The 26357-nt window shown below is 35.4% G+C and overlaps 1 protein-coding gene across 1 annotated transcript; it reads left to right on the forward strand.

The window, feature by feature from the left end:
* The first annotated feature begins 11322 nt into the window (after positions 1–11322).
* Positions 11323–13516, forward strand: LOC127115231 (uncharacterized). Its single transcript, XM_051046822.1, has 5 exons — positions 11323–11454; positions 11728–12435; positions 12698–12815; positions 12975–13070; positions 13260–13516. Exons 1-5 carry the CDS (start codon positions 11323–11325, stop codon positions 13514–13516), a joined length of 1311 nt encoding a protein of 436 aa, XP_050902779.1.
* The last annotated feature ends 12841 nt before the right edge of the window (positions 13517–26357 follow it).

The following is a 26357-nucleotide window of genomic DNA, read 5'->3' on the forward strand; positions in this document are numbered from 1 at the left end:
GTTGTTGGAAGTCCTCCTTTCCAATTATTTCGAAATGAGCAGCTCCGAAAACACCTTCATCAAAATCTATAGTACGAATGGCCCCGTGCATAATATCGGACTCATCCACCATTTTCTCAAGACGCATCATAATTTGAGATTTTGTCCCGGACGTCGTTGGAATATCCTTAGCAGCGCTTTTCAACTTTCGATCGGGAACCTAAAAATTCATATAAAATAAATCATGACTTTTTGTGATGCAACAGAATCGTTGCGTATATAATTCAATGAGTATATATATTTGTACCTCTTTTTGAGATGCAACCGACTCGATGCGTCTTGAAATACCTTTACCAACTTTATGTGTGGGTCTTGTAGGAGTCTAACATTACCATGTAATAAGGATTGATTAAATATCACAATTGTAGCTGAATTGAAATGTGAATACTAAATATTCATAATCATTTAGAACATATATACCTCGGCATCAGGGAAAATTAGATCTGACGGCCAACCAACAAAGGATCCGACTACATCTCGCATCAACGTTGTCTCTGAAACAACGTCAGGTAATGGTAGAACGGCGTCCGTATCTAATACAAGGTCAACCGAAACTTTCATAAATCCCACCGGGAGGGGATTATGGTGAAGTAATTCACCCGAAGTATTGTGCACTTTTCCCTTGCCAACCATGCGATAAGTTGGTGACGATAGATACAGCTGACAAGGTGAAATGCCCTAAACCAATAATAAATGTTATTGTTAACGTGTATATGTGTCAAGTAAAAAAGTGTTATTTTAATTTCATAATAACATATATAATTACCTCGGGAAATTTCGGTTGATAATTGATACTAGCTCGGTCACTAGTATCTTTTGCCTCGGAGGCGCACCTTTCCTCTCTATACCTTGCATTCTCGATTTGCAGTTGGAGTACTTGTGCCCTTAACTCCGTCAAGGTCTCCATCACCTCTTTGTTGGTAGGATTTTTTGTTTTTGGTTTTTTATAAAATGACGACGGAGTCACACCAAAACCCTTATCCCTCACACGACCGGAATACTCAGGAACATTTAGTACTCGACTAAGTACGCTCCTACAATCCTGGACCTCGGTTGAAGGTACGGTTTGGGATAAAGTCTCCTGAAATATTATTAGAGGAGATTAAAAATGAATTATATGTCTAACAAAATTTTCGATATAATTAAAGAAATAATGTTACATATACTTACACATTCGTCATAAACATTTTGGACCGCTTCAACGACAACCCCATCCTTCCCAACCCGAGCAGCCTTCCATAATACGTGCTCCGGAAGAGATGTTGCGTCACTTTTCTCCTCGGCTAGCTACACATTGAATTAGATTATAAGATCATCAATTATAACATATTGTGACAATGTATAAGCTCATAGCATTTGAATATACTCACAATTCTTTGTTGTAACCGTGCATAACCCGTAAGCCCTTTTTTGTACGGATACGCGGGTTTTGATGCCCTTTTCCTATTTTTGTCGCTTACTTCCTGGATAAAAAAGTTTAAGGCATATTAGAACCAAGTAACTTAACAATTGTATAATACCATAATTAATAGACATTACATGGAATTTTTCGTTTCTTCGTTTGGCGACAAAGTTATTCCATTCATCGGCTGAAATAATCTCGGCATACTTCATTGGCCGTTCTCCTTCAACAAATTTTCCTTCCTCATCCTTGAGAAATTTGTTGCACAAAAAGGATCGAAATCCTCGGAGTCTTTTTCCGGCCAATTGAATACAATATTTTTGCCGGCTTTCATCGATGTGAAAGGATCTCTAAAAAACATACACATGGAGTGTGTTATTATAAAGTAATATTATAAAAATATATGGTCAACAAATAGTCAACAAAAAAAACATATAACAATATATGGTAAGTACCTGTATCTCCGACCATAATTTTTCTTTGCCAACCTTCAAGTCCGGACTTCTCCAATTATCACATGTAATCGGAATATATTGTCGAACAAGAAAACCAATGTAACTTGCCAACATTGAACCGTTAGGCTCAATTAGTTGGTCTTCAGCACTCCAATGCACTTCAAATTTTACACCCTTGTCTCTTGCACGAATGATTGACTTCATAACAGTCAATCCTCGTTTGATTTCTTTTTCAACATTGTTACGTGATCCATTCTTGTCATGGGTATCGTCTTGGTTAGCCATTTTATCTGTAATATAGAAATGATTCAATAAGACCCAAGTAAGACAATGATTCAATACGTGAACACATTCATATACCTTCCATTTCTCATGCAAAAGACCTACTGCATGCAAAAGACCAATGCAAACTCACACACACTTACTGCATGCAAAAGACCAATGCAAACTTATGGTGTTTGGAACATGAAAAAACTTGCATCCATAATCATCAAACTTCCAAGCACAAGCTCAAACACACTTCAAATGATATCAGTTTTCAATCAGAAATAAAAAACTCAGTTTGCCCTAAACAACATTAATCAACATAATGCACAAAATGTAAAACTAAGTTTAGAAAATGCCCTAATCAAACACATGAAGAAAGTGAACGGTAAAGATGGAGAAGAGAAATGCCTTCAAGGTGACGGTAACGATGGAGAAGAAAGTGAACAGTGACGGTGGACGTGAACGTGAACGCAGCAGCAGAAAAAGGCGACGGCGACGACGACGGTGAGGGAGGGAGAACGAACGGAGGACGAGAGTAATCGCAGTAGACGGTGGACGCAGTAGAGAGAAAACCCAGTTACGTAAACGAAATAGCTTGTAGAAAGGGAAAATAAAGAGACATGCAGTATATGTTATAATTTTAATGTTTACTAAAGGGGACCTTAGAGGGCGCTTTTGTAAAAAAAGCGTCCTCTAAAGGGGGCCTAAGAGGGCGCTTCTGAAAGCGCTCTCTAAGGCTTTCCAAAAGCGCCTTCTAAAATGGAAATGTACATGGACTTAGAGAGCGCTTTTTTGAAAGCGCCCTCTAAGGGTAACCTTAGAGGGCGCTTTCACTAAAGCGCCCTCTATTGTTGTCCCTCCATTTCCTCATTATTTTTTTTTACTTCACTTTAGAGGGCGTTTTTTTACAAAAGCGTCCTCTAAAGGGGGCCTAAGAGGGCGCTTCTAAAAGCGCTCTCTAAGGCTTTCCAAAAGCGCCTTATAAACTGGAAATGTACATGGACATAGAGAGCGCTTTTTCAAAAGCGCCCTCTAAGGTTACCCTTAGAGGGCGCTTTCAATAAAGCGTCATCTATTGGTGTCCCTCCATTTCCTCATTATTTTTTCGCTTCACTTTAGAGTGCGCTTTGTTACAAAAGCGCCCTCTAAAGTGCGCTGTCTATTCCAATAGTATGCTCCTTATTTTTTCTCTTCACTTTAGAGTGTGTTTTTGTAATAAAACGCCCTCTAAGGGGCGCTGTCTATTTCAGTTTTTGGCGTAGTGTATTATGATAAGAACTAATTATTAAATTAATTGTCTAACCTTAGGATTGTTTTTCCCGTAAAAGTTTCATTTTATTCATACTTATGCATATAGTCTTTATTCAGAACAACTCAGAAAATGATTTCAAGAAAGAAAAAGTCTGATAATTTTATTAAAATACAATTATTGAAGATGCAAACCATGAATGGATGCAAGATCCAGTAATACTTATAGTAGATAGTTTTGCAATAGGTGCAAAATTTTCAAAATAATCGATCCCTCTATTTGATTAAAACCTCGAGAAACTAATCATGCCTTGAATATTTTTATGGAACCATCTGCATGCATCTTGATTTAATAAACACACTTTATTTAAATAAATAATTCTCCATTAGGTAAATAAAAAAATTCTCATGTTTTATTGATGTTCAAGACATCAATCTCTAGTTGCATAGTCTTAATGCATCTTGGGTCATAACTTTCCTAAACGTAGTTATGAGTTTCAGTTTAAATTCTAAGGGAAATGGTGTAGGCTTTATGAGATTATGATAAGTTGAAGTAAGAAATGGAAATTTCCCTGGGATGAGGTGAGGAATTGTTGCAGTCATAGTCAACAAGGTGACTTGGTTGTTAATGGTTTTGGCTGATCTTCACAAAAGAGTTGTGGTTTTTGTGAGTTCAGGTTTATTTATGGTATGGCTACATGATGAGATAAAATATTTTGAAGTATTGAAAGTTCAGGTTCTATTTTGTTATAGTCAAGTCATGGTTAAGGGTTGTGTTTAAGGTTGTTATCTAGTTCAATGTTTGTAGTTTCTGTGTCAGTTTTCAGGTTATAGGATATATGGTGCATAGGGGTAGGAATATGTCAGCACAATTAATAGGGGTCTATGATCTAGCCTATACATATTAAGGTCAGATTAGTTCTTTTTTAAGTAGAAAAAACATATGCTTTTTTAGAAGTCTATTTAGTTAAATAGAGTAGACCACATGCCATAAAAAGTCTTTTAAACTTATTAGGCCGACCTATTTTAATAAATATAAATAAATATATTATTTTTTATATTTTATATTAAAATACAAAATTAAAGTTTAGTCATATTGAAAAACATGTGAAAATAAATGGAAAAGACTTTATGAATAATGTCATAAGTTGTTTTCACAAGTTCTCCTAAACAAATAATCTCATAAAACTTATGTTTCTATGTAAGCTCAAATAAGTCTATGTCAACGAATATTTAGTCTCATTATACTTTTGATTCTGTAGTATCTTTAAACATTAGTTAAATTGCTTATTTATATATGTTCAAATGATATAAATTTTTAAATAGGCTAATAGACTAATCATGTCTTCGAAAAGGTTAGGATCGGGCCAGAAAATGAGTCTCTGATAGGCCATATGTCATGCTTAGGCTTTTAGTTTTTTAATAGGTCAGACTTAGGCTTGAAAAAACCTAGCTCGACCTAACCTATTCCCACCCTAATGATGCATAAGTGGTGGGTGAACGACCAGAGTTAGAGTTATGATCAACTAAAATACAAGGTGTATTGGTAACACTATATCGGGAAAGTTCAAGATCATAGAAATGTACGTTGTTGGAAATCAGAATTATGTGATTACAAGCATTTAGTAATCAATTTGGTGTCTGGGTTGCATAGTAACTTATGTAAAAGTAATCTTGTGGGAATTAATTTGGATCTGTCTTTTGTACAAACGGCGACATCGTTACAATTCTGAAATTAACACTTCTAAATTCAATTTTCTTGGTATTCCCATCGGTATCAATCATAGAAGAAAGGAGGTTTGCATTGGCCAGAATGGCTTTTGGGCGGACGATGGTTGGAAGTGGCGGTTAGCATTGCAGACCGAGCCAATTCAACAGAAGGAGGCACTATTGTTGTCCGAGCTGCTACTGCTGCATTCAGTTCAGTTGGATCGAATTGTGTTTGGTGGAGAAATCCTTCCAGATTATGCCAGGATTGTGGAGATTGATAAGCACAAAAAAAAAAAAAAACAAGTAACACCTGACCTTTTATACCAGATTTAAAAATAGGAAACATTATGTGCTGTAGCAACAAACTTCATTTTGTGTGTAGGAAATGTAAAAGTACAACACAGACATTCAAACACCTTTATATTAATAAAATATGAGGTTTTTTCCTACCATTCTGATAAGTATTCTATTTATTAAATAATTAGAATGAAGAACACCATAAGACTAAACTTCTTTGGAATTTTTTATTGAAACATGAGTTCCCTAATTTTATTCAATATGTATTGATGCCTTGATTCAACCTACCATTTTGTTGTGTGTAATTATTTATCCTTTTTATTTTCTTGTCAACTTGTCTCTCAACAATACTAATCTCATTACTTTGTAACAAGCTTTTGATTTTAATTTTATCATAATAGTCCACTCATGCTTACTATTATGATCAACTATATATTCACAAAAGTTATATAAAATGGTTTCCATTTATTTATCTAAAGGAATCAATTCAAATATATCAGAGGCATTATTAAGGTAACTAGGACAAGGTAGATTCTTTTGCAAAGATAATTGACAAAAATCACAAGCATTGTGTGTTGCACCGGGTATATATGAATATTGTCTATTGAGATATTTCATCCTATTATATGAAATATGACCTAACCTTAAGTTCCAAATCACACCAATAAAAATGGAGAATTTATTTGAAACTATTAAACTATTCGTAGAATCTGTCTTTCTTCTATCTGCTTGAAGGTAGTACCATCCATCTACTTGATTATCTAAACTAATCTTCCTCATATTCATCTTTCCAATGTATGATGTAGTGATCATGATATAAAATAAATTGTATTTCCTTCTTTATACAAAGCTTTGAAATGGACAATAACTTCACAAATAATTTAGGAACATATAGCATATTTTATTTCCATATGGAAATCTATCATATATATAACATCTATCTTATCATATATGATAAATAAAGCTAAAAAATGACACATGTGATTTTTTGGGTTGATTGAAAATATATATGTTGAAAAAGTCTTGCATCGATTAGTTTTGTGAATCAAGAGAGAGTCTAAAGTTATATATAGGATACAAATTCTTTGAAGTCTCACATCGTTTAGTTTTGTGAAGAAAGAGTGAGTCGAATGATATATATAAAATTCAAGTTCTTCATTCCAATATATATCCGTCAAAAGCACTTTAATCTTGTATTTGAATTTCTTTGTTCTTTTATAGTCTTGTATTAGAATGTTGTGAGTTGTAGTTAAATATTTATTTTGCAGGGTGTTGGTGTACTATGTGTCTGGGTTAATTAAGGGTATATTATTTGTTATAACAATTTTTACATAGTGTTACTCTCTGGTTGTCTATTGACAAATACCATGGTTTTTTCTCTCGTTTTGGAGTATCCATGTTATGCTCTTGTATTGTGATTGTGTTTCACTTTTTTCTCTTTACTTTATTTTTTCCCCAGTAACTGGTATCAGAGACTGATTTGATCCGGGGATAAGTGTTCTTAGTATGCTATGTGTTCTTAGTATGCTCCGAGTTATAGTTTTAGTTGTAGTCACAAATTCCATTGTGCAGTTTGGGCTATAGAAAATTGATGGAATAATTTTTCTTGACTTGTGGAAAATTCAAGTCAAAGATGTGTTAATACAATCACGATTACACAAGGTGCAAGATTATGTCAGTGATTGAAGAACTTCATGCCAACAAGGAAGTCGCACCATAAGTTTTCAACTTAGTTTTTGACATGTGAAATTCTTGGAGTGGTTCAACTTGAAGTGAAATTTATTCTTCATGAAAAAGTATATGATTATCGGTGATGATAATGTGAAATTGTTTAAGTGATTTATCTTCAAGTGAGCTATATTTTTCATGAGAGAGTATGATAGTTTTTAAAACTATCATTGTCGGTGAAGACAATGTGAAATTTTTTGGAGGGGTGTAACTTCATATGACTATACTTTTAATGATGGAGTATGATTGTCGGTGAAGACAATGAAAGTTAATGTATTATTTTCAATCAAGGTGATGATTATCGGGGTTGGTTGACAATATACATGTTGAAGAAGTATCACATCACGTTGTTTTGTGATTGAAGAGAAAGTCCAAGACTATATACAAGATACAAGTTCTTTGAAGTCACACATCGCTTAGTTTTGTGAAGGAAGAGGGAGTCAAAAACTATATATAGGATTCAAGTTCTTCATTCCAAGATGCATTAGTAAAAAACACTAGTTTTGTGAAGGAAGAGGGAGTAAAAAATTATATAGGATTCAAGTTCTTCATTCCAAGATGCATTAGTCAAAAACACTCTAAGCTTATATTTGACTTTTTTTGTTATCTTATACTTTTATATTATAGTGTTCTGAGATATATTTTAAGTAAGTTGAATTATCCCTCTCGCCCATAAAATAAAATATTGACTTAAGATTAAAATACAATGTTTATTTTTAATGTATTATTTAATAGTTGATATTTTTTTACAATCATAAATAAATTGCTCATTTTAGTGAGAATTATGATGATTTAACTGTCCCCTTTATATTTGGCGCATTCACACATTTCTTTAATTTCAAATTTGTCCCTGGTCAAAATTTCATGAAAATCTCCAAATTAAATTTCCAACAGTGTAATTTAAATTTCTAATAGGTGTTATGTACCAAAAAATTTACAATTTCTGATATATGTGATACGTTACTAGAATTTTGCAATTTGCCATGTCATACCGAAAATTTTAACCTAATGAAATTTTCGGTAGTGTTAAATTCCAACGGTTACGATTTTGCCGACACTTTTATACGGTTGTGATTACACCGGCCGTTTTGTGTGGTCTAGAATAATTATAAAGTTGTATAAATAGGGGGTCATGTGTTGTTTACTTGTATAACATCATAGAATGTCTCTTCCTCAGTTTCTGTTCTAGGCATAAGTGTGCTACAATAGGGAGAAACCTCATGTACAATTTCAGATTCAGGAGGGTGCCTCATGTCTTGCCACTCTGAAAGATAAGTTGGATTATCAATTGCACGACATTGATAATTGATAATAGGAGGCTGGTTAAGATTTAGTTTCGTACAGATCTGATCGATAATGAGGGAAAGGTTGCATATGACCTTGTTGAGTTGAAGACCGATGAATATTTGAAGGTTGTGTGGAGAACAATTCACTGTAGGATAACTAAGGGAGAAACCTCATGTACAATTTCAGATTCAGGAGGGCGCAAATTTCAAGATCTGTCAACGACATAATCGAGATGTTGAAACACCATGAGTCGCTTGGTCATAGTTGCTAGGTTTTGTTATGTATTATTCTTATCGCTAATTGTAATGTTTTAAGTTACATTCGTCTTGCAATAATAAAAGTGAAAAAATGTTATGTTATAAATAATATAGTGCATATGTCTGAATATATAGTAAATATAATACATATAATACCACATATGACCAGAAAGTAGAGAAAAGTCATCAAAGGGACGATGGACCATGTGCTTTGTGTATGGTGTCCAGATGACATCCTCTATTGTAAGTGCATCAAGCCTCATCCGATACTCCTCTAATCCATCTAGATGTGCCTTATTGGCCTTCCATCTCCTTGCTAGTGAAGATTCAGGAGAGCAAGGTTGCATCCTCTTGTCATAGATGTTGGGGAAATGCTCGTATATCCATCACTGATAAAAGAACATAGATAAATCAATAAATTTCATACATAACAATAAAATAAGAACTAAATTAAAAATAATAATATTTAATATACTTGCAGTAGACTCAAATAGCCATAGAGTTGCTTCGTCTCAAAGACATTCGCAACTCCCAGTGTTGAATATAGGACAGTCAAAACAACTTAAGGCTATTGAATAACCACATGTATCAAGCATCAATATATACATGAGACTTATCCGCGAAGATATTACAAGCTACTAGATGTAGCATATACACCCTTGCGGTTGCCTCATACATGAACCGCACCACCGATTCAACATACCTCTCCCGTAGGTAGGACATTTGAAGGTGAGCTCATCTGTTAAAGTCAAACTCCTGCAACACACACTCTTAAGTAACTCCCGGGTCCGATGTAGCCTTTATACACACAAACTCCTGGTTAATAACATGAGCAGTGAAGAATTTACCATAAATAGGGAGATGGAACAATTAGGAGATATCATCAAGAGTGATAGTCATCTTCCCAAATATAAGATAAAAGGAAGATGTCTCCTTGTGCCATCACTCAACAAAGGCATTTAAGAGTTAAACATCAAGCATCGTGAGCGAGCAGTTGGCAAACGATAGGAGCCTAAAATCATTAACAAACTATCTGACTTGCTCAAGCGTCAGAAGCTTAGCAAAGTTCTTCATATTAGACTCGTGAGATATCACCTTCAACATGGGACAGTCTAGTAACAAACATAGTTAAAAAAATGATCAATGTGTTTCAATGCATAAAGTATCAATAATAAATAAATTAAAATTAAACAAAATATACATATACTTCTCCCTGCCATAATTGATATGCCACATGGTTGGCATGCTCTATAAGTACTAATTGGTCTCTGGTTCCTCTAGATAACTCAGACTCCGTATGCACAGATGGCTCCATCGAAGCATTAGCAATAGCAGTAGGCTCGACCTCAGTAATGGGGGTTGCATTTGTCTCAGCCGCCACAGATGGGTCAGTAACAACCTACACCTCCTCATATGCAGGCTCAGTAACCTGAACATCCTCATCATGAACAAAGTTATCAACCTACACATATGTGGGTTGCTCAACAACAACAACTCGACGTTTGGTGGTACGTGGTGCGTGGAACTGATCAGCCATCTATTTCCGACAAGTACCGGTTAGAGCTGGTTTCCCTGTCTGTTATGCCTCCTCCTCAGCTACCCTAAAATGGGCCATAGTTGCCTCAGTATCAGTGGTCCTTCCTGTGATAGTGTTGTCCTTTCCTCTGGTCCGTACTAAAAGATGGGAAAAAAATCAGAAATTGAACTAACTACCAAACAACTCTAAATTTCTAGAAAAATGGATTTCTTCCATGAATTTCAACATTTTCGATAATATATATAAATATAATGGAAATTTCACAATTCCTGGTAAAAACTCATACAATTTATGATTTATTATCGGAAATTCCAATATTTCTGGTAAAAACGCATGAAAAATGACAAAGAAAACTCACTTTTCAGAAATTTCTGATACACTTCTCGTGATTTCTGATATCACATAGAAGGTTTCAAGATTTGCGCATATTTTGTGAGATATGGGATCGAATCTAGTATGATCGAAGGGTGGCTTCTTGGTTCGACAATTCGACAGGATCGTTAGCATGCAGTCAAAGTCTGTTCACATGTTGTAGTCGAAGTATGCTAGGATTTTTAGCATGTTGAATTGGGCATGTTTGTTATGCCTAATTGTTTAAGTTAGCTTATTCTCTAGGTTAGCTTGTGTAATGGGCATATGTGTAAAATCCCATTAGTTTAGTGTGTTAGTTTTCTCATAAATAGCATACTAGTCTCTCATCATTGTATAACGCAAATCCTAATTAGGGTGAGAGAGTTTATTTGCTACTCTATAGCACTTGTAATCTTGTTCTAAAGAGAAAGTAAAGAATATCATTTTATAACCAATTTCATTGTGTTCTTCCTTCTTCCCTCTTTCCTACCCTTGTGGGTTTCTTGCCGATCAAGGAACTGATTATACTTTGTTATTCCTACATCGTTTTTCATAACAAATTGGTGCGGTGAGCATGGAGAAGATGTTGTCAACAAAGTATGAGATTGAAAAGCTCACCGGGATGAATGATTTCGGTCTGTGGCACTTGAAGATGAAAGCCCTACTGGTTCAACGAGGTTGTTTAGAAGCTTTAAAGGGAGCCGAAGACATGGACGGTGTGTTAACGAACAAAGAAAAACGACTATGGTAGAGAAAGCCCACATCGCCATCTTATTGAGCCTTGGTGATAAGGTTCTTCGACAGGTTTCGAAGGAGACGACAACGTCTGGATTATGGGTGAAACTTTTGAGAACTTCAAAAGTTGGAAAATTGTTGGTCAATCATCTCTACCTAAAGCAATCTCTGTATTCATTCAAGATGAGTGAAGAAATTTTTTTGGCTGAGTAGTTGGATATGTTCCACAAGTTGATTCTTGTTCTTGAAAATATCAATGTCAAGATTGAGGATGAAGATCAAGCATTGTTGATGTTGTGTGCTTTGCACAGATCACATGTTCACTTCAAAGAAACTCTCTTGTATGGAAGAGATTCTCTGACCTTTGAAGAAGTTCAATCAACATTGTATTCTTAGGATTTGAACAAATGAAAGGAGCACAAGTCATCTTTGAGTGGTGAAGGCTTGTCGGTTAAGGTGAAATTTACAAAGAGAGATGACAAGTTCGACAAGAAGAAGGGTAAAAGTCAGCAAAAGTCTTATAGTGGTGATGTGTCTAGTATTCAATGTTATCATTGTAAGAAGGAGGGTCATACAAGAAAAGTGTGCCCTGAACGCCTGAAAGATCGTGTAGGTAAGGATAATGGAGTCGCAGCCATTGTTCAAGATGATTTCGACTCATCTGATGCTCTTGTGGTTTCAAGCGATGACTTAAGTAAAAAGTGGATTATGGATTCACGTTGCACTTTGCACATGACTCTAAATAAAGACTTGTTTGAAGAACTATGTGATCAAGATAGTGGATATGTATTGCTTGGAAATAATAAAGTTTGTAAGATTGCAGGTGTTGGATCTATGAGATTCAAGCTCCATGATGAGTCAATAAGGTTGTTGGCTGAAGTCAGGTATGCACCTGATTTGAAGAGAAATTTGATTTCTCTTGGTGAATTCGACAAGAAACGATATGTTTTGCAAGGAGATAAAAGTATTCTAAAAGTCATGAAAGGGTCGAAGGAAGTCTTAAGAGGCGTGAAGAAACAGGGATTGTATACCCTTGAGGCTGAATTTGTTTGTGGTTGTGCAGATGTTGCCTCCATGAAACCTTTGTCGAAGAAAGAAATTTGGCACATGAGATTGGACCATGTCAGTGAAAGGGGTCTGGTCGAATTGGGGAAAAAAATCTACTTGGTGGAGACAAAGTCGAAAAGCTGAAGTTTTGTGAACCCTATGTACTTGGAAAATATTGTAGAGTGTAGTTCAATAAAGGAAAACAAAGAACACATGGATCTCTTGATTATATCATGTTGATTTTTGGGGGGCTGCAAGGTGCCCATCACATTCAGGAGCAAGATATTTTCTATCCATAGTTAATGATTATTCCATAAATTTATGGGTATTCATCCAGAAGGCTAAGGATGAAACTTTTGAGAACCTCAAAACTTGGAAAATTCTTGAATTTTGCAATAAGGCATTTAACCATTTTTGTGTAGCCTTTAGTATTGCAAGGCACGAAACTACTGCAGGTACTCCTCAAAAAAATGGTTTGGATAAAAGTTTTAATCGAACCATTTTGGAAAGAGTTAGATGCATGTTGACTAGTGTTAGGTTAAAGAAGGTGTTTTGGGCGTAAGTTGTTTTGAGAGCAACATATTTGATTACAAGATGTCCTTTGAATGTGTTAGATATAAAGACAGCTGAAAAAGCTTGGTCGGGACATCCATCAGATCTCGAAAAGCTTAGAGTATTTGGTTGCATAGCCTATGCTCATATTAGGCAAGGCAAGGTCGAACCTAGAGCTCTGAGATGCATGTTCATGGGATACCCTGAAGGAGTCAAAGTTTATAGGCTATGATGCCTAGAGCCAGGTCATAGGAGGTGTATCATCAGTCGAGATGTAGTTTTCAATGAAGTTGAGATGGATTTCAAGAAAACTGATGTCGTTAGTTGAAATGCACAAATATATGAAGAAGAGCTAGAACATGAAGAAATTCTTGTTAAGGTGGAGCATGTCGATGCTGATTTGCGTATCCCAGATCAAGTCAAAGAAGAAGCACAAGATGCTGAACATATTGAGGAAGTTGAGGAAATTGTCGATGACTACCTGTTGGCAAGAAATACGCCGAGAAGAGTCATTAAGCCACCTCAAAGACTTGGATATGCAGATCTCATAGCTTATGGCTTAATCTCTGCAAGTGAGGTTCTAGATGAAGAACCTAGAGACTAAAAGGAAGTTATGAGGAGTCGAAATAAGACTGAATGGATGAAGATCATGAATGATTAGATGAAGTGTCTTCATGATAACCACACTTGGGAACTGATCAAGAAACCTGCTGGAGCCAGGTTACTCAGTTGTAAGTGGATTTTCAAAGTTAAGGAAGGAATCGAAGGAGTGACGTCGAAGAGATACAAGGAAAGATTGGTCGCAAGGGGTTTCACTAAAAAAAGATGTAGACTTCAATGATGTGCTCTCTCCTGTTGTGAAGCACATGCCCATTTGAATGTTACTTCCATGGTGGCACAATTCGACCTAGAATTGGATCAAATGGATGTGAAGACTGCTTTCTTGTATGGAGATCTTGATGAAATAATCCTGATGAGGCAACCTGAAGGGTATACAGAAAAAGGAAAGGAAGATTATGTGTGCAAGCTGAATTAATCTTTATATGGACTGAAACAATCTCCTCGAGAGTGGAATAGGATATTCGACAAGTTCATGGTACACATAGGTTTCATTAGAAGTCAGTTCGACCACTGTGTTTACTTCAGATTTCGACCTGGAAATTCATTTGTTATTTTGTTGCTTTATGTGGATGATATTCTCATAGAAAGCAACAATGTCAAGGATGTAATGAAGGTGAAGGTTGAACTCAATAAAGAGTTCGATATGAAGGATCCGGGAGCTGCATCCAGGATTCTTGGGATTGACATCCGAAGAGATGGAAAGCAATCCAAGTTATGCTTATCTCAATAGCATACCTACAGAAGATTCTAGACAAGTTTGGTATGTCGAATTCAAAGCCTATTGTGACTCTGGCAAACCCTTAATTCAAACTGAGTACAGATCAGTGTCCTAGTACTGAGGTCAAAAGAGCTTATATGAATAACATCTCATATGCTAACATAGTAGGTTCTTTGATGTATGTTATGGTTTATACTAGACCCGACATGACATATGCAGTAAGTCTTGTAAGCAGGTACATGGTGAATCCTAGAAAGGCTCACTAGCAAGCATTGGAGTGGATTATAAGGTACATAAATGGGTCTCTAAACAGAGTCATGATTTATGGTGGAGTATGTGGTGAAAATAGTAAAGCAGAAATCAAATGGTATTCGACTCTGATTATGCAGGTTGTATGAATTCCAGAAAATCTATTTCTAGATATGTGTTCACTGTGTTTGGCACATCAATCAGCTGGAAAGCAACATTTCAGAAGGTTGTTGTCTTATCAACCACTGAAGCGGAATATATCACCCTCACTGAAGTTGTGAAAGAAGAATTGTAGCTTGAAGGTTTTGCTAAGGAGCTGAAACTTCAAGGTCGAGTTATCACTGTTAAATGTGATAGTCAAAGTGATATACATCTGTCAAATAATTCATCATATCATGAGCGAACCAAGCACATCGATGTGAATGTTGCTGATATGATCACCAAGACATTACCAAGTTGCAAGTTTTTCCACTGTATGTAGTTGATAAAGCTGCATGAAGAAAGCTAGTTTGTTCCCTTGATGTTATAAAGTTTGTAGATATTGAATCAAACTCTAGTATGGTCGAAGGGTAGCTTCTTGGTTCGACAATTCGACATGACCTTAGCATGTCGTCGAAGTCTGTTCACATGATGTAGTCGAAATATGTTAGGATTGTTAGCATGTCGAATTGAGCATGTTTGTTATGCACAATTGTTTAAGTTAGTTTGTTCTCTAAGTTAACTTGTGTAATGGATTTATGTGTAAAATCTCATTAGTTTAGTGTGTTAGTTTCTTATAAATAGCATACTAGTCTCTCATCATTGTATAACGCAAATTCTAATTAGGATGTGAGCGGTTATTTGATATTCTGTAACACTTGTACTCTTGTTCCCAAGAGAAAGTAAAGAATAACAGTTTATAACCAATTTCATTGTATTCTTCTTGCTTTCCTCTTTTCTATCCTTATGAGTTTCCTATCAATCAAAGAATCGATTATACTTTGTTATTTCAATATTATTTTTCACAACAATTTAAAATTATATCAAAGATGATATAATAAATTCACAATGTGTGAGGTGCGAAATAAAACCGGTACAGGTTAGTATTTCTTAACCACCATGTGTTATATGTTATTTCTTAACCACTATGTCAGTAGCAAACAAATATTTTTTTTGGATTTTGGCTACCAAACACATACGATATACAATGAGTGGTAATCAAAATGCTTACGATATTGTTAATATTTCCAACCATATGCATCAACAATAAATTTTGATTCAAATTTGTTAAATTTCAAGAAAAGGTTATGTTATGTCCTTTTCTTAGGGACCATTCTCTATATGCACGTACAAAAAACCGTTTATGTCCACGTTATTTCTAAATTTTCTTTTAGCTAGGGACCATATGTCATATATACATAAGAAGAATTAGTCAAGTGGGATTATATTAGAATCTTTTAAGTAAGAAAACCTATAAACACAATATAATAAAATAAAATAATTTTATTTATATATTAAAATGATTTTTTTAATAATATTAATGACAAAAATATGTTTCAATTTTTTAAATGATATTCACTCTGTTCCTTTTTAAGTGTCATTTTTTAGAGAAAAAAAATTGTTCCTTTTTAAATGTAATTCAAAGTAGTATTGATTGTTCTTTTGTCAAAAGTACCCCTAATTAATTATTACCAAGAGAGAGAGAGAAAAGTCAAATAAATTAATAAAAAATTAAGGATAAAATAGGAAAAAAATAATGATTGTTTAAAAAGTATTAACAATGATTAACTTTATTGGTATGTTTAAAAAGTCAAAAAATGACATTTAAAAAGGAACGGATGAGTAAAACTAAAGAAAACATGTTTTGAGATTGTTAGAAACTAGAATTGTTGAGTAAGAATGTGGAGGGTGAACAAAGCTTCTAATTAAAACTTTCTTTGAAAATAGTTTAAAATTTTTTTATCAGAGTTTTAAAACAAAAATGATTTTGGATGGAAATTGACATGTAATGACTTATACAACTCACAATACATTCAAGATTGAAGCACAAATTCACCGAAAGATACAAACCAATGAGTTGTATTGAATAATTAACAAAATCACACAAGAAGTGTGATTTTACAACACCAATACTATTTGGATTCTACAATCACAGTTTTCAGTTCAATCTTCAACAAGACAAAATTAAAGTTTCAATTCTAACAAAACTTACGCCTTTACAATTAAACTGCTATTAGAAGAAATCCTAATGGCATGTTATTCTAGAAAGTAATGAAGAATACTCTGAGAGGGAGGGAGGGAGAGAGAGAGAGAGAGAGAGAGAGAGAGAGAGAGAGAGAGAGAGAGAGAGAGAGAGAGAGGCGTTTACACTCGTATTTTAGTAGTTTATGTTGTAAAAACATCAATAATTCAAGTGTTGTAACCGATTACCGCATTCTTGTAACCAATTACATGGTGTAGTATTTTGGGGTGATAGAATAGGTGTAATCGATTACTGCATTTTGACAACCGGTTACCCCTAAGTTGAAATTGTTTTTAGAAATAGATGTAACCGGTTACAAGTTTGGCACAACCGGTTACAGGAAGTTGGTATTAGATTTTCTATTATTTCAGCTTGTTACTTGTGTCCCAATCCATTGTAATTATTTATATACCTCTGAGGTATCATTTTACTAAATTTTAAATGAAAATATTTTCACCCTTAATTAATCTCTCTAATTCTCTCTCTATATATCTCTCTCTCCTTTTCCACACTCAATTAATCCATTTTTGCCAAGCTTGTAGTTACAAGTTCTAAAATTTGGCATCAAGAGCCTAGTTCATCCACCAAACACCTAGTGTGCAACGTGAATTCAGTCTCCAATGAAAGAATCCCTGCAAACTTACTCATCATTGTTTCGAAGAACTACGAAAAATGGTACAAACTAATGAAGGTGTAGTTTGGCTACAAGGATGTTCTTGAAGTGATCAGGAACTGTGTGAATCCTCTTGTCGTAGGTGCAACAGATGCACAACGAGTAAAACATAAGGAACAAAAGAAGAAAGATTTTAATGCGTTGTTTTTGATCCATCAATGTACAGAAACTGACAACTTTGATATAGTTGATGATTGTGAATCATCGAAGCAAGCGTGGGAAATCTTTAAGAAGGTGTATGCAGGGGCTGATATGGCAAATGTTGTGAGGTTACAAACTCACAAAAGACAAATTTAGTTGATTCAAATGGGGGGTGAAGGAGACCATCAACGATTTCACGATGATAATTACTCGGTTAGTAAACCAAGTAAAGACGTGTGGAGAAACTATTATGAAATAGTATGTTGTCGTAAAAATCTTGTGTTCTTTGACGGTAAGGTTCGATAACATAGTCGTAACGAATGAGGAATTGAAGGATCTTATGGGCATGAGTAACAAGGAGCTTCAAATCTCTCTTGAGGCACATGAATAAAGGACGAAGGAGTGAAATTGAAAAAAGGAAAAGGTAGAGATCTCTTTGCAAACTCGTTTCAACTAGAAAGACAAGAAATCAAAGGGGAAATGACCCATGAAGAGTAAAGAGAATTTTTCAGAATTTTAATGAAAGAGGATCCTAAAATTCCAATAATTCGGCTTGTCAAAAGAGTGAGAGCAGTTGCAATAAAAATGGTGTTCAAGGCAACTTTAGAGGTGAAAGGAGAAGGATAGACAAGAGCAAGATGCAATGCTTTGTTTGTCAAAAGTTCGGTCATTTTGCAAGAGAGTGCAATGCGAACAAGAAGGAACCTCGGGTAGATGAAGCCAAGGTTGAAAGACAAGTTTTTAATGAGTAGAAAACTCTTAGTCATAATCACATAAAGGGGGATTCAACACAGCAGGCTGCAAGATGAATGTAACAGTAGTTTGAAGAAAACTACAAATTCAGACTGTAACCGGCTGCCTATACACTGTAATAGGTTACACGCAGAAGAATATGCCATGGTGACTACAAAAGAGGCAACTCATTGCAAAGAGAAATGGTATTTGTACTTTGGATTTTCTATGCATATGACGGAGAGGAAAGATTGGTTCTTTACAATGAATCGTACCATGAAGAACAAAGTGAAGTTCACAGATGATACTACTTTAGTGGCCGATGGGATCAGTGATATTTTGATCATGACAAGGGATGAAAGACATTTCTTGATTAAATATGTATTGTGCATTCCAGGAATCAAGTGTAACCTTCTAAGTATTGGCCAATTTCTTGAGAAAGGTTACAATATTCATATGGAGAACATGACACAACGTGTTATGAATGCAACTTGAATTTTAATCCTAAAAGTTCCAATGGATGCTAATAGAACTTTCAAGGTTGATTTGAAGGCTATATAGCATATGTGTCTTGCTACAACGTCTAGTTGAAAATAGTGGATATGAAATTATAGTTTTGGGCATCTCAACTTTTGAGATCTCAATGCCTTGCAAAAGAATGGAATGGTAGTGTGGCTTCCATTGATCAACATACCCGCTGAAATTGTTGAAGAATGACTACAAGCAAAGTAACATAAGGGTAAATTCAGCAAGGATGCGGGTTGTAGAACCAAGCATCACCTTGAGGTGGTGTATTCGTATGTGCATGGACCGATGCAAGTTGATTTGATTGATGGAAATAAATATTTTGTCACATTCCTCGATGATCATAGTAGAAATATATGGACATTACCTAATTAAGAGAAATAATGAGGTATTCTAAGTGTTTAAGAAATTCAAGTCCATGATTGAAAGGCAAAGCGATCACAACCTCAAAGTGCTCAAAACGGATGGTGGAAGCAAATATGTCTCAAATGACTTTGGGAGGTTTTATGATCAAGAATGGATAGTACATGAGGTAGTACCACCTTATACATCACAATAAAATGGTGTTGCCGAAAGGAAGAATCGATCGATTATGAACATGTTAAGAAGCATGTTGAAGGAGAAGAACTTGCCGAAAGAGTAATAGGGAGAAGTCGTGTCCATAACTGAATATTTGTTGAATATGTGTCCAAAAAAGAAGCTTGAGAAGATAACATTGGAGGAAGCATGTTTTGGATTTATACCAAATCTGAATCACTTGAGATCTTTTTTGGTTCTGTAGCATATCGACATGTGTCGGGACAACTTAGAAAGAAGTTGGATGATAAGGAAGAATTGATCATTCTTGTAGGGTATAACTCTACCGGTGGTTAAAAGTTGTATGATGCCGCGGATAGAAGAACCATGATCAACTGAGACATCATTTTTTACAAAATCAAGGAGCTGTAGCAGCCTGTAATCGGTTACCAGAAAGCTGTAACTGGTTACAACAATTAAGAAATAGTTCCTGACATGGTTGAAGTTACAGAATCAGCCCCTATTGAAGCCCGAATTGAAGAGAATATAAGAACATCAATAAGGCAAAGAGGTTTTCCTCCAAGACTCCAAGAGTGTGACCTGTTCAGAGATAAGAAAGTTAATAATGATGGTGATTTCTTCCATTTTACACTTATAGCCGAATCTAAACCCATTAAAATGGAAGAGGCCTTAAGTGATCCAAAGTGGATTTGCGTTATGAAGGATGGGCTGGAATAAATTGAGAAGAACGAGAATTGGGAGTTGGTTAATCTACCAGAAAGAAGGAAGCTAATTGGTGTAAGATGGGTGTTTAAAGTGAAGGAAAATCCCAAGGGTGAAATAATCAATCATAAGGCTCGATCAGTCGCAAAGTGATTCTTGCAAAGAGAAGTCATAAACTTTGAAGAGGTTTTTGCAGATGTTGCTAGAATTGAAGCCATTAGACTAGATGTTGGTATTGCAAATAACAATAATTGGCCCATCTACCAAATTGATGTTAAATCTGCTTTTTTAACAAACTGCTTGAAGAGGAACTTTATTTAGAACATCCCCTTGTTCTGTTGTCATAAACCAAGAGTCAAAGTTCTACAAGTTGAAGAAAGTGTTGTACGGTTTGAAACAAGCTCCAAGAGCTTGGAACAAGAGGGTAGATAGTTTCTTAAAGGAGATTGGCTTCAAGAAGTGTGTATCTGAAAATGGTGTGTATGTGAAGAAGGATACAAATGAATGGGCGATAATCCTTTGTCTTTACATAGACAATTTCTTGATTATGAAGAGCAACGAAGAATGCATTTTTAAGTTCAAGTGTGATCTTATGAAAGATTTGAAATGACTGACCTTGTCCTCATGACATACTTCCTTGGCATTGAGTTTCAAAAGTCCAAAAAGGGATTACTCATGCACCAAAAAAGGTATGTGCTTGAGATTTTGAAGAGGTTTTAAATGGAGAATTATAATGTTACCATTACTCTTGCTGAACCGAGACTACAGTTGTCAAAGAATGAGGTTGAGAAAGATGTTAATCCAAATTAGTATCAGAGGCTGATTGGATCTTTGCATTACTTGTGCAATACACAAAAGAATTTGGCATTTAGTGTCGCTATTGTGAGTAAATTTATGGAGAGGCCGAAGGTATCTCACCTAGAAGTAGTCAATAGGATTCTAAGATACTTCAAAGGATCTATTGGATGTGAAATTATTTTTCCATCAATGAACACCGGCAGAAAATGTAATTTGCTTGGTTTTACCGATTCCAATTGGTGTTGAGAGAAAGATGGTAGAAAGTCTACAGGTGGAATAATCTTTATGTTCATTGAAACACCAATCTCATGGTGTTCAAAAAAAGGAACTGGTAGTAGCACTCTCTTCTTATGAAGTCGGGTACATTCTCATTTCGTTGCGTGGTTAATGAATCAGTTGAAGGAGTTAGGTAGTGAAGAGGGGGTGACGCTTCAATTCTCATGGTTGAAATTTTTTTCGCTATAAATCTTGCTAAGACCCCAATTGCACATGGGAGAAGCAAGAATATTGATATGATGTTTTACTACTTGAGAGAACTTGTTAGTGAAGGAAGATTGAGATTGGGATATTGTAAAAGTGAAGACTAAGTGGCTGATTTGTTAACCAAAGGAGTCATAATTGAAGTGTTCAAGAGATTGAAGAAGAACATGGGCATGGAATACTTAAAGCACTTGAATTAAGGTGGTGTATTGTGAAAACATCAATAATTTAAGTGTTGTAATCGATTACTGAATTCTTGTAAACGGTTATGGGGTGTAGTGTTTTTGGTTGTTAGAACAGGTGTAACCGATTACTACATTTTGGTAACCGATTACCACTGAGTTGAAATTGTTTTTAGAAACAACAGTAACCGGTTACATGCAGTTGGTTTCATATTTTCTGCATTTTTAGCTTGTTACTTGTGTCTCAATCCATTGTAATTGTATATATACCTTTGAGGTATGATTGTCAAAAATGTTGAATGAAAATATTCTCACCCTCAATTAATCTCTCTAATCATCTTTATATCTCTTCCTTTCCACACTAAATTACTCCATTTTTACCAACCTTATGGTTCTAAGTTCTAACAGTTCAGTTATTGTCATCGCTAAGCTTTATCCACTCTCTAGTGGTTTCCCATTGAGAATGTTTGGTCTTCGAATAATATTTGTGACAAATTACATGAGTTTAGTTCAATCATAATATCCAAATTAATGCTAAAAATATAAAGATCTTCAACCAGGTGTAGCACCTCAAATTTGCCCTGCTCATTCATGCATTCATTTTAGGTCATTTAACATTTCATATTGCATTTCAGCAAAGTTCATCTGAATTACCTCTGGTCAACTTTGGTCTACTGAAGGTCAAATGGCTAGGGAATAACTTGAGTTACTCCCAACATGTTCAAATGAGGCATATTCATCATTCGACATATTACTCTTGAAGGAACAAAGGTCCAGTGCACAGGTTACAAATTTGGAAAGATTACTTGAACTATCATGCTCGCTAGGCGAGTAGAATGGTTCGCCTAGCGAGCCACCAGAGTCTGAACTGTCATGCTCGCTAGGCGAAGCCCACGCGTTTTAAAAATAAAAAAATATAACAGAAAGTCATGGGCTTGAGTTGCCCTCATTTTGAGCCCACAAAGCCACGAAAATCAGAGTATAAATTCTAAGTTTCATTGGAGAAAAACCCTAGAACGAATCTGCAGCAACCTCCAAACAAATTCACTCGGACTCTGAGACTTTTCACTCTGACTCACACACTTATCACTTCCATCGCACACAAACCCTAGCCGTTGCATTGCAAACCCCAACCGTGCGATTCAATTTCGATCGATCTTCCCAACCAGGTATACCTTATTTCCATTACTTTATGCTTTCAATCTGAAATTCCTGAAGCATGAGGTATTATGGTTGAATCCGGGAGAGTGGGTATAGTTAGGTTTCACATGTGGGTTTAGACATGCATGAATGTGTAGAGCAATGCCTCGAATGTTTGATCACTTAATTTCTGAAATGGGTACCATAGGATTTGGGGTTTCGGAAATTGTACTGTTATCAAAGAAGAACCCAGAACCCGCAAGCATTCGCTAGCACCTCGCTAGGCGAACATGTAGCGAAGCTTCGCTAAGCCTTCGCTAAGCGAAGCAGTAGCGATCGTGACAGTAGTTTTTTTGTTCGCTCTCTAACCTGTTTTGCGTTTTGTTGTGACATGTTTTCTATTGCATCTGTGCGCTGTTTACCTGATACTGTTATTGCTATGATTCTCTTGTTTGGTGTAACTCTTGATTGCACCCCGTCTTGTTATTCTAACTTGTTTATTGAGTTTTTGTGAGGGCTCACATGACTCTTGAAGAGATAGCTTGCTTGGTATTCCACTTTATTTGTGGGATACCATTTGGAGATTTATTCTGATTGCTTTGCTGACTTGTTTTCTTTGATGGTGCTAGCCTGAGAGATCTCCGGGTTTCTTATTTCTTTAGTTGTTGTTACTTCGAATCTTTATCCGTGTGGTAGATCTCTTGATCCCTTTTACATCTTTCCCGTATTTTACCGCTTTCTTAGCTTGAAGACCTCGATAGGAGACAATGTTCTTGTGTGTTTACTTTTGTGCCCAAAGACCTCCAAGAAGAGGCACCAGTGTTAAAGACCTTCATGAAGAGGCAATTGACGGATAAAAGGGATTAGTAGTCAATCCCCCGTTATTCAGTATGTCATTCGTTATGCTCACACTACGTGTCGATGCTTCAGAACAAAAGCCCAAGATCTTTTGTCCGGTCAGTTAGTGGAGAGGGTTCCATCTTTCAGAATCCCCACTTTTTGTCATGAGCTCACCCTGTCCAGGGTTAAGAGCTATGAGGTCTTATCCTCATTACCCTTTTGATCTGCTCACCCTGACGTTCAATGTCAGTGGTTAAGAGCCCATTTGATTACCTTTCCATGGCTTGTTTGTCGAGGTTGATATGACCCCTCTTGACTAAAGCCCTACCCACGTATGTTTGAGCCCCCTTGTTGGCGTGTTTACTTTATGCATGTTTATTTTGTATGGTGTGATCGTCTCCCCATAGGATTACTAGGCTTCGTATAGTCTCTCGTTTGCATGTCAATTAAGGTAGCACGGCTCCTTCGTCTAGGACTTCCTTTTTTGCATGAGCATTCCTAAAACACAAACAAACTCATTGATTTTTCTTCTCCTAAGAACACGTTAACTCCTTCTACTACAGACGAGTAAGTCTCCAAAGGTCGAACATCCGGTAGATTGCGTAGTAACGTCGTTCATCTAAAAAACACAAAACAAATTAATAGGTTAGCCGAACTATGGTTTGCTCTGATTCTCATTCCAGATGAGATACGTAGGCATAAGACGCGATGTCTTAACGAGCACACTCCTCTTTAACCCATAGGTAGCCGAGCTACGAAGACCCTGATTCTCATATTCAGATGAGATACGTATGCAGTAGATGCAACATCCGTGCGAGTCATTTTCTTTTGACCCCTCTTTTAGTAAATAGTACACTAGATAAACCCACACCCTTTAGACAAGAACAACAAGAGTGGATCCCGTAGAGTACTACGGATCCGCAGGGGTGCTAATACCTTCCCTTCGCATAATCGACTCCTGAACCCAAGATTTGGTTGCGAGACCTTGTCTTTTCCTTTCCTTTTTCCAGGTTTACTTCAAGCGTTTCCTTTCCCTCCTTTGGGATAAATAACGCACGGTGACGACTCTTCTGTCTTTTCTTTTTTTCGCCGGTTGTTTTTTTTCGCATTCCCTTTTTTAGGTTGCGACAGCAGGACCCTTGACTTTTACATAATTTATGAACTAAAATCTTTGCAAAATCTTTACACGAAATCACCTCTAATCTTCCACCCCCTACAATCTATCCCAAAATATTTGTTCTACATCAATATTTATTTGATCCAACGGGTATCTTGAACTTTGGTATGTTTGAAGATTGAGAAGAACTTCCACCTTGTTTGTAGGCTTCCTCAAAGCACTACCAATATGAACCTAGAGAGAATAACCTCCTTATTTTCCACTGGAACTGTCAAAACCATCCACAACACCGCACACCTTGTGATCCTCTGAAATCTTAACCAAATCTTCCAAGAAACATTAAATTAAAAAAATAATTTCCTCAACAATTACAAATCTCCAAAGATGAGATTCAAATCTATGCAAAAATGGAGAATGAATGAGGTAAAAGATGAAAGAATTTGTTTGTAAGTGTTCAAGAATGGTTCAAAAATCTTTTGGAAATATGAGAGTACAAGTGATTTGTGAGTTTTCAAATCAATATTGGAAATGTATGTTTTCTAACATTGTGAAGGTTTTGACAGAAGATATTCCAGAGAAATAAAAGAGTTATACATAGCTAATAAGAATATACAACATCAATGGATATAATACAGAATACGAAGATAAACATGTTAAATTCAACAAAGTACGCAAATAGACATACAACTACACATCAACACAACTACGTGATCAAAACTTATATGAATGGAATCTGTTTAAGAAATTGACAAAATGTACAAGTCTCTGTTTCAGAAATCTGTAAAAAATGGTTCTATATTTTGTGATATGGTTGTGTAATACAAATACAAATGAAAGTATATATATATATATATATATATATATATATATATATATATATATATATATATATATATATATATATATATATATATATATATATATATATATATATATATATATAATGTTTAGACTCGATTTTTTCTTATAATAGAGGTAAAAATATTGCACTATTACCTCGGTTTTACATAAACCGAGATTTAATATTGGGCGTGACACTCAGTTTTAAAAATAATAAAAATGAAAATATTGTAGTTTGAACTCATGTGCGGGTAATTTTACCTCTCAATTTTTAAATAATCGAAGGGTAAAGTAACAGTTTTTTATGACATCCTTCGTTACCTCGCTTCTGTAGTCGAGATTAAATGCATTTGATATCCAAGATTAAATGTGTTTATTTTAATAATTTTAGCAACTCTACCACCCAAAAAGAACGAAGCATGCATGACTCTATATCTAATCAATAAAATATCACATAATTGATCAAAGGCAGTCCAGATAAGACACCATCTCCATTTATCCAAGAGGTTAAGTTAACAAACCGGAGATCATGAACATTAACTAGATGCAAGTTTGAAAACCCAAATCACCAAGATAGTAGTTTGTTTTCACCTATGCTCTCTCATTGAACTAGTTTCATACTCCCATTCAATCATATTATTAGAGAAGTATAAACATTACCAACTTATATTTTGAAAATATTCTTATAATTGAGATCTCAAAATTTTGAAGAGCACTTCATATTGTAACAATGGGATATTTAAATTTTGAGGCTATATACTCAAATTATAGTTGAACCCTATTACTAAACAAAACGTTTGTGCTCACGTTTTTAATTTCTTTTAGGGACCATCACATATATTCACGTACAAAGTGTAAGAAATATCTTCATTAGTTCATTATAAAAGGACTAGCAAATCTTAAATCTCCATAACATAGCTAGCTAAACC

The sequence above is a fragment of the Lathyrus oleraceus genome, chromosome 1 (genome assembly GCF_024323335.1).
Source record: "Lathyrus oleraceus cultivar Zhongwan6 chromosome 1, CAAS_Psat_ZW6_1.0, whole genome shotgun sequence".
In the NCBI taxonomy this organism is placed as follows: Eukaryota; Viridiplantae; Streptophyta; class Magnoliopsida; order Fabales; family Fabaceae; genus Lathyrus; species Lathyrus oleraceus.